The sequence below is a fragment of the Ursus americanus genome, chromosome 5 (genome assembly GCF_024610735.1).
Source record: "Ursus americanus isolate L20-20 chromosome 5, mUrsAme1.1.p, whole genome shotgun sequence".
Taxonomy (NCBI): Eukaryota; Metazoa; Chordata; class Mammalia; order Carnivora; family Ursidae; genus Ursus; species Ursus americanus.
In genome coordinates this window covers 88,200,452-88,213,731 of record NC_142131.1, presented here as the reverse complement: position 1 = coordinate 88,213,731, position 13,280 = coordinate 88,200,452, and the positions used below count along the sequence as shown (strand labels likewise).

Genomic DNA, 13,280 nt, shown 5'->3' with positions numbered 1-13,280 from the left:
TGCATCGTCTTTTGACTCACTCTCAGCCTCATGAGAATGGGTTTTAGGGCTGGAACACACAGCCTGTGTAGGCTTATCCCCTAGTATGGAAATAGCTTTCTCTGTTACAAGCTCAACCAGTTCTCTTTTGTTCTGCAGAAGCATGCGTGTCGGTGGCTCTTAGGCACAGCCCCAGCCTTCTGGATTTCAGACTCCATGGTTGGAGGGGGGATAGTCCCTGAACTGCAGCATTAGAGGGATGTACATAAGCCAGTTAACCTACTTTGGCTGCCAGGGGCACCTTCTGGCCACGAGGGACCAGTGCCTACTATTGGAACTGATTTTGTTCTGTCTCTTCTCTATGTGAGTAAAGCTGGGTAAGGCATTGCTCCATCCAGTGCTTGACCATGTTGTGTTCTGTGGTAACTCCAATACCAAGATGCTGTGAGCAGAAGTGTTTGAAGTCCCCTGAGATTGGTGACCATTGTGCGGTACTCTGCTCAACAGTTTCCTTGGAAGGAGGAATGGCCAGAGGCCGCATACTGATTAGCTGTGGCCAGTGGTTTGGCTGGATGTTTGGGGAATTGGAAACTTCATGACAAGGAGGTCTGGGGTAGAAATATGTTGATAGACTTCTCTGAGTGGGACAAAAGACAAAGATATATCCCATGTGAATGCCCACCAGAGTCTCTTCAGCAGAGGATTGTGATAATCAGGTGGATAGGATGACCTCTTCTCTGGATACCAGTCAGCCTATTTCCCCCGCATCTCCTGCAGTTGCCCAGTGGGCCCATGAGCAAAGTGGCCATGGTGACAGAGATGGAAGTTATGATGGGGCTCAGCAACATGGACTTCACCTCACCAAGGCCAGCCTGGCCACGGCCACCACTGCATGCCCAATCTGGAGACCAACCCCGAGTCTCCAGTGTGGCTTCATTCTCGAGGCTGTTCAGCCAGCTGCTTGGTGGCTGGTGGATTGATTACATTGGACCACTTCTTACTGTGAATCTCTTGAATGTGGCAGGTCACTTGTCTCTTCCTGCTTTCAAAACTCTGTTTTTGTCTTTGGGTTTCAACACTTTAACTGTAATGTCCCTCGGTGTGGATCTTTTTAAGTTATCCTTCTGGGGGGTTGTTGAGCTTCTTGAATGTGTACATTCATGTCTTTCATCAGATTTGGGAAGTTTTCAACCATTGTTTCCTCAAATTAATTTTCTGTCCCTTTCTCTCTCGTCCATCTGGGATGTCGATCCTATAATGCATTTGTGGATGTTTGATGATATCCCACGGGTCCTTTAAGCTCTGTTCATTTTTCTTCCCTCTTTTTTCTTTCTGCCCCTCAAACTGGGTAATTTCAAAGGTATTATCCTCAAATTCAGTGATTCTGTGTTCTCCCTGGTCAAATATGCTGTTGAATCTCTCTGGTCAGTTTTTCTGACCCCTCGGGCAGGGTCTTTGGGAAGTGATTAGGTTTAGATGAGGTCATGGGAGTGGAGCCCCCACAGTGGGATAAAAGGAAGAGGCTAGAGATCTCTCTGCTGTGTGAGGACACCAGAAGGCAGCCATCTCCAAGCTAGAGAGAGAGCTGTCCCCCAAAACTGAGTCTGTTGGTGCCCTAATCTTGAACTTCCCAGTCTCCATAACCGAGAAATCAGTGTGTTGCTCAAGCCATGTGGTTTGTGGTATTTGTTACAGAAGCCGGAGCTGACTGATTTACTCTGCAAACCTAATTTTCCTATTCCTTGGGAATTGGTGGTCTTTGCTTTTGAGGGTTGGGGCTGACCTTTGTGTCTTTTCCAAACTATTTTTGTGAGCCATGCCTTTCTTGTTGTGTATGGTCTTTGAAGTTTCTCTTCCCTTGTCTCTCGGTTCAGCTAGTGAACTAGCCAAGATGTTCTTAGACGTCTGGCTCCCAGGAGGCGAAAAGGAAATAGGGCTTGTCTCTTTGAATTCCCTCTGGCTGGAAAGCTGCTTCAGTTCATGATAATTGAAACCCATGTGCTGGCCTCTCCATGATCAAAAGCAGCAAAAGGGCCCCATAGAACTTCTAGAAAACAAATTTGTTTATATACATTAAAATTCTGGATTATACGCTTACTACTTCCATATTCCTCGTCTCTCTTTAAATGAAATGCAGACAAGTTGGTAAGCCAGTTTCGATATCAGGAGTTTGCTGGAATCTAGTTGTAATTAGTTTGGTTGTATTTTCATTGGTGTCTGAGTAAATAGTATGGCCTCGGTGTTCAGATGTTGGAAAATGGCACCCCTGAATGGTGGTTTGGCTCTTCACAGTTGAGCCCAATGTAGCTCAGCAGTCTGAGGATGTTTTCCATTGTGTTCCTAGTGTATGTTATTGCTAAGTTGTGTAGGATTGTGGCTACTGTTCCCCACCCCCCATCCTAGATATTCTGATGTTTTATTCTGAGGTGCCTTCATAGATTCTTTAGAACAGCCTTCTAATTTACATACCATAAAATTTACTCATTGTATGTGAACAATTCAATGATTTTTAGTAAATTTACAGAGTTGTGCAGACATCACTATAGTCCAATTTTAGGACATTTCTGTCACCCCCAGAAGTTGCCCCAGGCCCTTTGGCAGTCACTCTGTTCTCACCCTGCCCAGGTCAGCACTGACCTCTCTTTCTGCATAGCCCTGTCTCTTCTGGAGAGATCACGCATGCCTCATGTTGTCGGGGTTCATCCTTGTAAGATATACCAGTACTGTGTTCCTTTTTTTTTAAGTAGGCTCCATGCCGAACATGGGGCTTGAACTCACAACCCTGAGATCAAGAGTCATGTGCTGTACTGACTGAGCCAGCCAGACACCCTGTTGCTTTATTTTCTGGCGTTTTGTTTCTGCTTTGCTGCTATTATGAATAGTGCTGCTGTGCACATTTGTTTTCATTCCCCTTGGGAGGGAAATTGCTGGGTCTCTTCAACATTTTGAGAAACTGACCAATTGTTTTCCGAAGTGGCTGCACCATTTTACATCACCAGTAATGCATGAGGGCTCCAGTTTCTCCACAACCTCACAGTACTTGTTATCATCATTGGTCTTTTTCATTATAACTCTCTCGGTGGGTATGAGGTAGCGCTCACTGGGGGGTTGACTTTCATTTTCCTGGTGATAATGAGCATCTTTTCATATGCTTTCTTTCCATATGTATATTTTGTTTTCAGATTCTTTGACCATTTTTTTATGCGGTTGTGTTTTTATTATGGAGTTTGTAAGAGTTCTTTATATATTCTGGATAGAAGTCCCTTTATTAGATACATGATTAGAAAATTATGCTCCCTTTCTGTGGATTGTCATTTTCTTTCTTTTTTTTTTTTTAAGATTTATTTATTTATTTATTTATTTATTTATTTATTTATTTATTTTAGACGTGGAATGGGGAGGGACAGTGGGAGAGGGAGAGAGAGAATCTTAAGCAGACACCCCACTGAGCACAGAGCCATGAGCCCAGGGGGCCATAGTCCCACGACCCTCAGATCATGATCAAGAGCCGAAATCAAGAATTGGACGCTTAACCAACTGTGCCACCCAAGTGCCCCCATTTTACTTTCTTGCAGATATTTTTTGAAGCAGAGAATTTTTTCCCAAGGAATCAAACACAATTTATTTTCGAACTAAATAGGACAGATTGAGTAAAAAAAGTTTTATCCTAAACTTTCCCAATAGACATTTTCTCCTCAGACTGCATGTTTTCAATTTTAAGTCCCATCAGTGGCATTCATAATATTCATAAAGGATGGACAAATTGTATCATTTGGTCGAAGAGTCAAGTTTGAAAATAACAATCTTCCCACTTTTTCTGCTTTAGATTTTTTAAAAAGTAATCTCTATGTCAAATGTAGGGTTTGAACTCATGACCCCAAGATCAAGAGTTGCATGCTCTGTGGACTAAGCCATCCAGTCGCCCCACTTTTGTGCTTTAGAACAATTCTCAAAACACGTTATGATGCTCCCTGCTCATAAGTGTTCAATTAATTTTTTTCTTCTTAAAATAACCTAGAGCAGGAGAATCATTTATTTTATACACATTCAAAACCAGAACTCATCCACCTTCTCCCATGTTCGTGGTGGGAAAAACTGGTCCAACCCAACAGATGTAGCAAAACATCTGTGTCCTATTTTGGCTTCTCTGTTTTAAGTGACCAGAGAAAATCGTTTGTTGTTTTTATTTTGGTTTCAACATAATAGTACCAAATGTCCTTTTCTTCCTCCTGATCTTGATCTGGCATCCAACATGGATCTTTTACATTCAAAAAATGAGCATTTCAGAGCTTTGCAGTTGCCCTCCTTCAGACACTGCCAAGCATACTTACCTCCCTGGAGCACACAGTCCAACCGTGGCAGACAACTGTAGCAGAGGTGCGCCAGGCCCTCTTCGTGACCGTGTCCTCAGCTCCTCCTCGGGTCATCGGGACCCCAGGGCCTGACTGCACCTCCGTGCCTGTGGCCCAGACCTGGCTGGGTGCAAGCCTAAAGGATTTAAAGTTTGATGAGGTCCAGTGTATCTATTTTTTTTTCATCATTTGCTTTCGGTGCCCTATCTGATTCATTGCCTAGTCCAAAGTCACAGAGGTTTACTCCTTTTTAGCCTTTCTGTTTAGGTCTGTGATCCACTTGGAGTTTATGGCGTGAGAAATGGGCCCAACTTCTTTTCTTTGTATGTGGATACCAGTGGTCTCAGCAGTCTTTCAATTCAGTGTTTCCCCGTTGAATTGTCTTGTCGTCCTTGTTGGATACCAGTTGACCCTACGCGTCAAGGTTTGTTTCTAGACTTTCTATCACTGATCCATGTGTGTGACCTTACGGGAGTACCACATCATCTTCATTTCCGTAGCTTTGTAGTAAGCTTTGCACTCACGTAGTGGGAGCCCACCAACTTCATTCTTCTTTTTCAAGATCGTTTTGGCTGTTCTGGGTCCCTTGCATTTTCTTTTTAATTTTAGGATTAACTGGCCAGTTTCTGCACAAGAGCCAGCTGGGATTTTGATAGAAATTGGACTGAGTCTGGAACAGTTTTGCCATCCTAGCAATGTAATTATTAGTGTGGTGTAAAAACACTTAGATCTGCTGTTTTATTTTTTGTGTTACTTGTTCCCTCTGTTGTTCATTTCTTTTTTCCCCTTGCCTCCTCTAAGTTACCTGAATATTATTTCAGAATTCCATTGTGACTTAAACTGCACTATTTTTTTTCTGATTTTATTGGCTTCTTTTTTTTTATTTTAATGTTTTTTTATTATATTGTTAGTCACCATACAGTACATCCCTGGTTTCTGATGTAAAATTCGATGATTCATTATTTGCGTGTAACACCCAGTGCACCATGCAATACGTGCCCTCCTTACTACCCATCACCAGTCTATCCCATTCCCCCAGCCCCCTCCCCTCTGAAGCCCTCAGTTTGTTTCCCAGAGTCCATAGTCTCTCATGCTTCACTCACCCCTCTGATTACCCCCCCTTTCTTTGGAAAAATGTCTATTCAGATCCTTGCCCATTTTTTAATTGGATTGTTTGTCTGTTTGTTTTGGTGATGAATTGCATAAGTTCTTTATATATTTTGGACATTAACCCTTTATCAGATGTATCATTTACAAATATCTTTTCCCATTCAGTAGATTGCCTTTTCGTTTTGTCAGTGATTTCCTTTGGTGTGCAGAAGCTTTTTATTTTGATGTAGTCCCAACAGTCTGTTTTCACTTTTGTTTCAATTGCCTAAAGAGACATATCCATTAATATGTTACTAAGGCTGATGTCCAGGCGATTTTACTGTATATGTTTTCTTTTAGGAGTTTTATGGATTCAAGTCTCACATTTAATCCATTAATCCATTTGAGCTAATTTTTGTGTATGGTATAAGAAAGGGTCCTGTTTCATTCTTTCGCATGTGACTGTTTAGTTTTCACAACACCATTTGTTGAAGAGACTGTCCATTCCCTCTTGTATATTTTTGCCTCCTTTGTCATAGATTAATTGTAGATGTATTTCTGGGCTTTCTTCTATTCGTTTGATCTGTGTGTCTTTTTTTATGCCAGTAGTGTACTGTTTTGATTACTACAACTTTGTAGTATATCCTGAAATCTGGGATTGTGAGACCTTCAGCTTTATTCTTATTTCTCAAGATCGCATTGGCTAGTTGAGGTCTTTTGTGGTTCCATACAAATTTTAGTATTATTTGTTCTAGTTCTGTAAAAAATGCTCTTCGTATTTTGATAGGGATTGCATTAAATCTGTTGATTGCTTTGGGTAGTGTGGACATTTGAACAATATTAATTATTCTAGTCCATGAGCATGGTATATATTTCCATTTGTTTGTGTCATCTTCAGGGTTTTTTTTTTTTGTTTTGTTTTGTTTTGTTTTTATCAATGTCTGATAGTTTTCAGATTACAAGTCTTTGACTTCCTTGGTTAAATTTATCCCTAAGGTATTTTATTATTTTTGGTACATTTGTAAATGAGATTTTTTCTAAATTTCTCTTGCTGCCATTTCATTATGGGCATTCATATTCTTATACTACTTCTTGCTTCAGTTTTGAAAGTTTGGGTGTTTTGAGTATTTTGTCTATTTCATATAAGCTGTCCCATTTATTGGTATAAAGTTGGGTATGATATCCCCTAAAAGTCTTTCAAGGGCTAAAGGATCTATGGTGATGCCTCCTTTTTTATTCCTGATATTGGTTAATATGCATTCTCTTTGTTTTATTCTTTTTTTAATATTTTATTTTTCTGACAGAGAGCAAGAGAGCACAAGCAGGGGGAGCAGCAGAGGAAAAGGGAGAAGTAGGCTCCCCACAGAGCAGAGAGCCTATTGGGGGCTCCATCCCAGGACCCTGAGATTATGACTTGAGCCAAAGGCAGAAGCTTAACCGATGGAACCACCCAGGCACCCCCTCTTTGTTTTATTCTTGATCATTTATTGTAAGGGTTTAATTTTTAAAAATTACTTCAAAGAACCAACTTTTGACTTTGTTAATATTTTCTTTTTTCTCTTTTCAATTTTATTGATTTCTGCTTTTCTGTTCTTCTACTTTGGGTTTAATTTATAACTTTTTGTGACAGAAGCTTAAATCACTGATTTCAAACCTTTCTAAGAAGTTTTCAAATACCCCATAAGTGCTCTATTTGCATCCTGCCATTTCCTGCATATTGTTTTGTTTCATTCACTTCAGATATTTTCCAATTCCCTTTATTTAGAATTGTGCTTAATTTCCAGATATTTGAGGATTTTCTATTAGTCTTTTGTCATTAATTTCAAAGTTCATTTCTTTGGGGACAGATGGTATTCTCTGTAGGATTTCAATACTTGAAATTTAATTGAGATGTGTTATAGTCTTTTCTTAATGTTCTGAATACCCTTTAAAAGAGTGTGCCTTCAGCGGTTGGGTGATGTTTCCATAAATATCAGTCAGGCTGAGTGGATTAAATAGTGTTTATACTCTTACTAATCGTTTTTGTCTTCTGGCTGTATTAATTATGGAGAGACTTTTGTTAAAATCTCCAACTGTGATTGTCTATTTCTCCTTTTAGTTTGGTTAATTTTTGCTTGCTGAATTTTGAAATTTTGTTAGAGGTACACGTTTAGTATTAAATCTTTTTGTCAAATTGACTCTCGTCTTATTATGCATTGTCTGTCTTTATCCCTGGTAACACTCCCTGTCTTAGAGTTTACTTTTGGTACAATATATCTTTTTTCCAGTCTTTTTGCTTTTGATATTTCTGTGTCTGTATATTTCACAGTGTGTCTTGTAAACAAGATAATAGCTGTGTCTTGTTGGTTTTTTCTTTAATCCAGGCTGACAGTCTGCCTTTAAATGAGAGGATCTGGTCTGTTTACATTTAGTATAATTACTAATACGGTTGAGTCTAACTCCACCATCTTGATATTTATTTTCTGTTGATAGTATTTGATCTTTGTTCCTTTGCTTTTTCTTTCCTGCTTCCATTTTTTCGGCTCCAGGGTAGATCCCTTGGTGTTATTCGCAGGTATTTTACAGTGGTGCCATCCAGTGTGCTAGCCACTAGCCACGTATAGTTAAATTAAAAATTCAGTCCGCCATTATATCAGCCACACTCTGGGTGTCCAGTAGCCACATGTGCTTGTCACCACAATGGACAGGACAGATTACTGCAGAAAGTTCCATTAGACAGCTCCTTGCAGATTAAGGTCAGGATTTATTTTGAGTCAGAATTACCCAGGGTCCAATGTGAAAAGGGCAACATTCTAGTCAGAAGACAGTGTTCCTGTTTGTGTTTACTACTGATGGGCTTTGTGTCTGTAGCCTAAGAGATACTGCTCTTAGCCTCAGTTTTCTTTTCTATGACATGCGGATAGTAATTCCTGCGCTTCTGCTTCATGGAGTGCTTGTGGAAGAGAACACTATAAAATGGTTAACTGCTTTATAAAGGCTAAAGCAGTTTTCAAGAGAACATGAAAACTCAGTTGACTGTGTTTCTGTGTTTCGTTCGGTCTTCTAGGTTGCTTACAGAGCTGGAGTCCCCTTCTTGGTGGCCCTTTAGCTCCAAGCTTTGGAAGATGCCAGCAGAAACAAAGCCCAAGGGAGGCACCTCAACAGCTAGTCCCAAAGCTCTTGGAAAAGAAGGGGTCATGGTCCGAATTCCTGCTGTTATCTCCCAGGGGACAGCATCTCATGTTAAAGCAGGAAGTCTCACCATCCTTGTGTCTGGGTTGGAAATCCATGACTCGAGTTCTTTGCTCATGCACAGATTTGGAAGGGAAGATATAGATGATATTAAGGTTCACACGCCTTATGAAATAAGCATCCGCCAGCGGTTCATCGGGAAGCCCGACATAGCTTATCGCCTGATATCTGCCAGGATGCCAGAGGCTATCCCCGTTTTGGAGGTGCAGTTCAGCAAGAAGATGGAGTTGTTAGAAGGCGCCTTGACGCCCAGAAGCGCCAGAACGTCTTCCCCAGCAGAGAAGGGCTGCTCCGTCTGGCAGGCGGGTGAGCGAGCATTGGCGCAGCCTGTGCCTTGGTCTCCAAGAGCGCGGTCAAACGCAGCACGCCTGTGGTCCACCGTTGATGTGCTGCGTCATTTGGAGCAGCTGCTGGTTTCTGTGCACCCGTGACTGTTTGTCGGTAAATGAAAACACGTCAGACCTTTTCCTTAGTGCCTGCACCTCAGAGTGCGTGAGTCCCAGAGCTCAGGTGTATCACACACTTGAGGGCCGTGTGGTTTCCCAGAGGTCAGCAGGGCTTGGTGGCCCTTTCAGAACAGAGGAAGGCTCCGCGTTAGGCGTTTCCCCCTTCCCTCTGTGTGACTCACTGGCATCGACCTGCCCGCCCTGGTGGGTGTCCAGTCCCTCCACCCCTGACCTCGGCATCCATTGGGGTCATCCCAGCGCACCTTCCAGGGACGTGTTTAGGAATCACAATCTCTGAAAACTACGGTATAGTTTTTGTGGGTTTGCAGGCCTCCCCTGACGCTGAGGCATGCTCTCCTCCCGAGTGTCTCTTTGGGGAGCATGAAGCTGGGCGTGGCCCTGGGGATTGCAAGGGTCCCAGCTCCCAGCCCCAGGCTGGCCCAGGGCAGCCTGGGGTCATCTGACGTCCCAGGTTTGCCGTCCTGATGCTGTCAAGTGGCGTCTCGCTGCTGTCTTTATCATCACGTCTGTGATTGTGACTGGAGCCTCTGACGCTTCTTCTTTGCTTTCTGGCTTCACACGTTCTCCCTGTGGATTGCCTATCCTGGGTTTGTTTGTTCTTTGTGATTTGTAGGAGTTGCTTCCGTGGTGTAGGGACGCATCCCTTGTTGACTTTGAGGTTGCCGATACCTCTGCCCCACTGTCATTCTCCATTACAGAAATCCTTAATTGGGTAAAGTCCCCTTAAGTTTGTTTTTGCACCCAGCTTAAGAAATCCCAAAGTCATAAAATACCTAATTTTCTAGTAGTACTATTATAGGTGATCATATGTCTGTGTTACTGTGATTTTTCGAACAGGCTGGTAGTCTTTCCTTATTAACTTTGATTGCTGGATGTCTGTTACAGTAAGAGAGATGTTTGCTACTGTTCTCCTTTCTTTTTGCTCTGAAGTGATTGATTTCAGTGCTAATATGTCACCTGGTTCCATAACACATGAATATTTTGAAGTTATTCTACATGGCTTCATGTTGCAAAAGAAATTTACCTGAAAATAGATGTGGCCCCATAAGCACCAAAGTATTGGAAGTGTTAATGTAAAAACATAATTTCTTGGCATTTCCAAATTTTTGGGGGGGCCCTTCTCTCAAGGCAGGACTGAGAAGCCCATAAAGGGGTGAGAAGGGTGGGCAGTGCCAGCGAGCCTAAGACCCTGATGAGAGGGGCCACAGGCCAGGCCGTTGACAGCCCCCACCCTGCTGTTTGCCGCTGGGTGGGGCCCAGGCAGTGAGGAGAGCCGGGGCTGGTAGGCCCGACAGAGAACGCCTTCTGCTATTGGTTCTGCTAGTGCAGATGGAGAACTCCCTGTGCCAGGCACCCACAGTCCCTGCTCTCGTGGAGCTCCACCAAATTCGTGGGTTTTCTGTGTACCTGGTGGTTTCAGAGAGAGGACACGGCACAGAATGTCATGAGCCAGGTAGCAGATGTGAGCACACACCACACAGGGGAGAAGAAGCTGCTGGGCCTGCTCTGACCCCGAGTGTCCAGGTGCAGACAGGGCTGGAAGGAGCAGGAAGTCCGTGCCAGGGCCTCTGTGGTCCAGCGGCGGGAAGCTAGGTGGGTGCAGATTCCACAGGGCCCGCCATCAGGAAGGGCACAGGCCAACGCTGCTGACCACACGGTGCACATCTTCCTCCTCAGAGGAGCCTCACATAAAGTCAGCCGGTGCTGGGCCTCCACCACATCCACAGACACCTTCCCAGCAGCACCTGGATTCTCGATGTGTGGCCTCACCAGTCACAGTCACAGTGTGTGTGGAAGGAGAGGAACCCCATCCATGGTGACAGACAGGTGTTCGTCCTGGTGCTCACTTGGGCCTCCCACAGTGTGTCTGCATCTGCACGGAGCAAGGGGTGCCAGCCTTCCTCCGTGAGGCCACCCTGGCCTGGGAGTGTATAGGGGCGCAGGTGGTGAGGAGGGGAGCGGGGGAGGAGGCCAGCATGTGGGCTTGTGAGCAGGACAGCAGGACAGTGTCTGGCTTGCTGGAGACTCCGCGGGAGGCCGGGGCAGGCCCTCTCTGTTGCCTCTGCTGCTGTTTGCCAGCACCTGTGTTTTCACTGTCGCGCGGTGGAGGTGGAAACCATGACTTGACATCTCAGAAATTCACCCCTCTCCTCCAGAAGCCGGTTTGGTAGAACATGTGGCCAGCAGGTGGCGGTGTTGCCACAGGACCTGTGTCTGCCTTGAGTCAGCGTCTGGAAGAACTTTCCAGAGACCTCCGCAGTCCTGTGTGGTGTATGTAGGTGGCCCGGCCAGCAGCTGGCCCTGCGGGTCTCCTGGGCTTCGGGGGCTGGGAATGACATAAGTGGGCCGCATCCACCCTGGGGAAAAGCAGTGGAAGATGGCTGCTTTTTTGCAGAGCATCTTTAAAGTGCTCTTGCCATCTTAGCGTAGTTTCCGACTTGAGCTGGGAGGCTGGTCCGGAGCCCCCATACCTCAACACCGAGTGCCCCTGCCGCGGCCATCCTCAGTCACAGCTAGCGAGCCTGTCCGCACTCTGTCCAGACGCCTCGTGCTGGCTGTTCCAGGATCCCGTCTGGAGTCCCATGTGACGAGTGGCCTCTCCCTGGGCTCTGCTTGCTCTGAGGGTCTCGACGTCTTGTAGGAGTAGTGCTGAGCTGTGGTAGACTGTCTCCCAGTTGTGCTGTGTCTGATGTTGTCTCATGGTCCTGGGGTGATGGGTTTTAGGAAGAAGACTTCAGAGCATGGCCCATGTATAGCAGTTTATGCTATTCCTGGTAATTATTTTTGTCTTTGTTGTTTGCCAACTGCCACCTTTGAGAGAAGCCTTCTCTGACCACCTCATTTAAGAGACAACACTTGCCCTCTGGTTAGCAGTTGTGCTTTCACACTGGGACACGTGCTGCGTCCGGACCAGACCCCACTTGTCTCTTGATGACCACATCTCCAGCACCCAGAACAGGCCCAGGCATCCAGGGGCACACACATCTGTGTGACAGTAGTACACCTCTGGGACACTGATGTCCCTGTGCGGGATTGCTCATTGAAGACTTGGGCTTCAGGTGGTGGAGTTCCAATCCCAGGACATGGACAGCAGGATGTCCGCAGACAGACGCCCCCCCACCTGTGTGGTCACTAGGACACAGACTCCATGCTGATCACAGACAGACCCCCCACCATCCGTGTGGTTACTAGGACACGGACACCACGCCGACCACAGACATCCCACCTGTGTGGCCATTAAGACACAGATACCACGCTGACCACAGACAGACCCCCTCCCACCGGTGTGGTCACTAGGACATGGACACCACACTGACCAGACAGACCCCCCCCATGTGGTTACTAGGACACAGATTCCACGCTGACCACAGACAGACCCCCCCACCCGTGTGGTCACTGGGACATGGACACCACACTGACCAGACAGACCCCCCCCCACCCGTGTGGTCACTGGGACACAGACACCACGCTGACCACAGACAGACCCCCCCACCCATGTGGTCACTAGGACACGAACTCCACGCTGACCACAGACAGACCCCCCCCACCCGTGTGGTCACTAGGACATAGACACCACACTGACCACTCCCAGACACTCCCCCAGGGTACTAGGACATGGGCACCCCCTGAGCCCAGCAGACCCTCTGGGAGCTGTGGCTCCCACCCACTTGATCTCTTCCAAGGACCCTTGGGTCCACGGTACATTGGCCAAGTACTTGGTTTAGCTGGGCTTAGTTGGCATTGCTCTCTCCCCGGTTCAGCCCTCTCTGTTATGCTTCCTGTCGTGCTGAGGGCTTGGGCATTTCGTGGTTTTTTCTGAAAGGGCTTCCCACACCAGTTGTGTAAGCTTCTGTGTCTGTCCCTGGGTGGAGGAGGCATTTCCTTCCCTGTGTCATCGATGAGGCTTTTGGGTCCCAGGGACAAGGAGGACTAGACAGGCTTGGGGTGGGTGGGTCCTCCTGCTCTCAGGGCCGGGCTGGTGGTTCTTGCTCTGAGCTTCTGGTGAGCCCGGGGTCTGCGTCTGATGCGTCAAGGAGACCGGTGTCCGCAGCTGCCTACCAGCCCAGCTGTTGTTCCTGGAAAGTGAAATCATCCGTAAGTTCCCTTGTAGCTTGAACAATTTGTGCTGATTTTGTTTAACTCTGATAATTAATGACTTTAG

General features: G+C 45.7%; 1 protein-coding gene across 2 annotated transcripts in view; it reads left to right on the top strand.

The window, feature by feature from the left end:
- Positions 1–13,280, top strand: part of SNAP47 (synaptosome associated protein 47) — a 40,682-nt gene that overhangs the window by 12,396 nt on the left and 15,006 nt on the right. Inside the window, exons 3-4 of one of the 2 annotated variants that reach the window (XM_087862450.1) lie at positions 1,323–1,403; positions 8,467–8,957. In XM_087862450.1, the coding sequence (XP_087718576.1) occupies positions 1,323–1,403; positions 8,467–8,957 (572 nt within the window). The remainder of the gene's footprint in view (positions 1–1,322; positions 1,404–8,466; positions 8,958–13,280) is intronic. The other variant, XM_045774345.2, reaches the window with a different exon arrangement.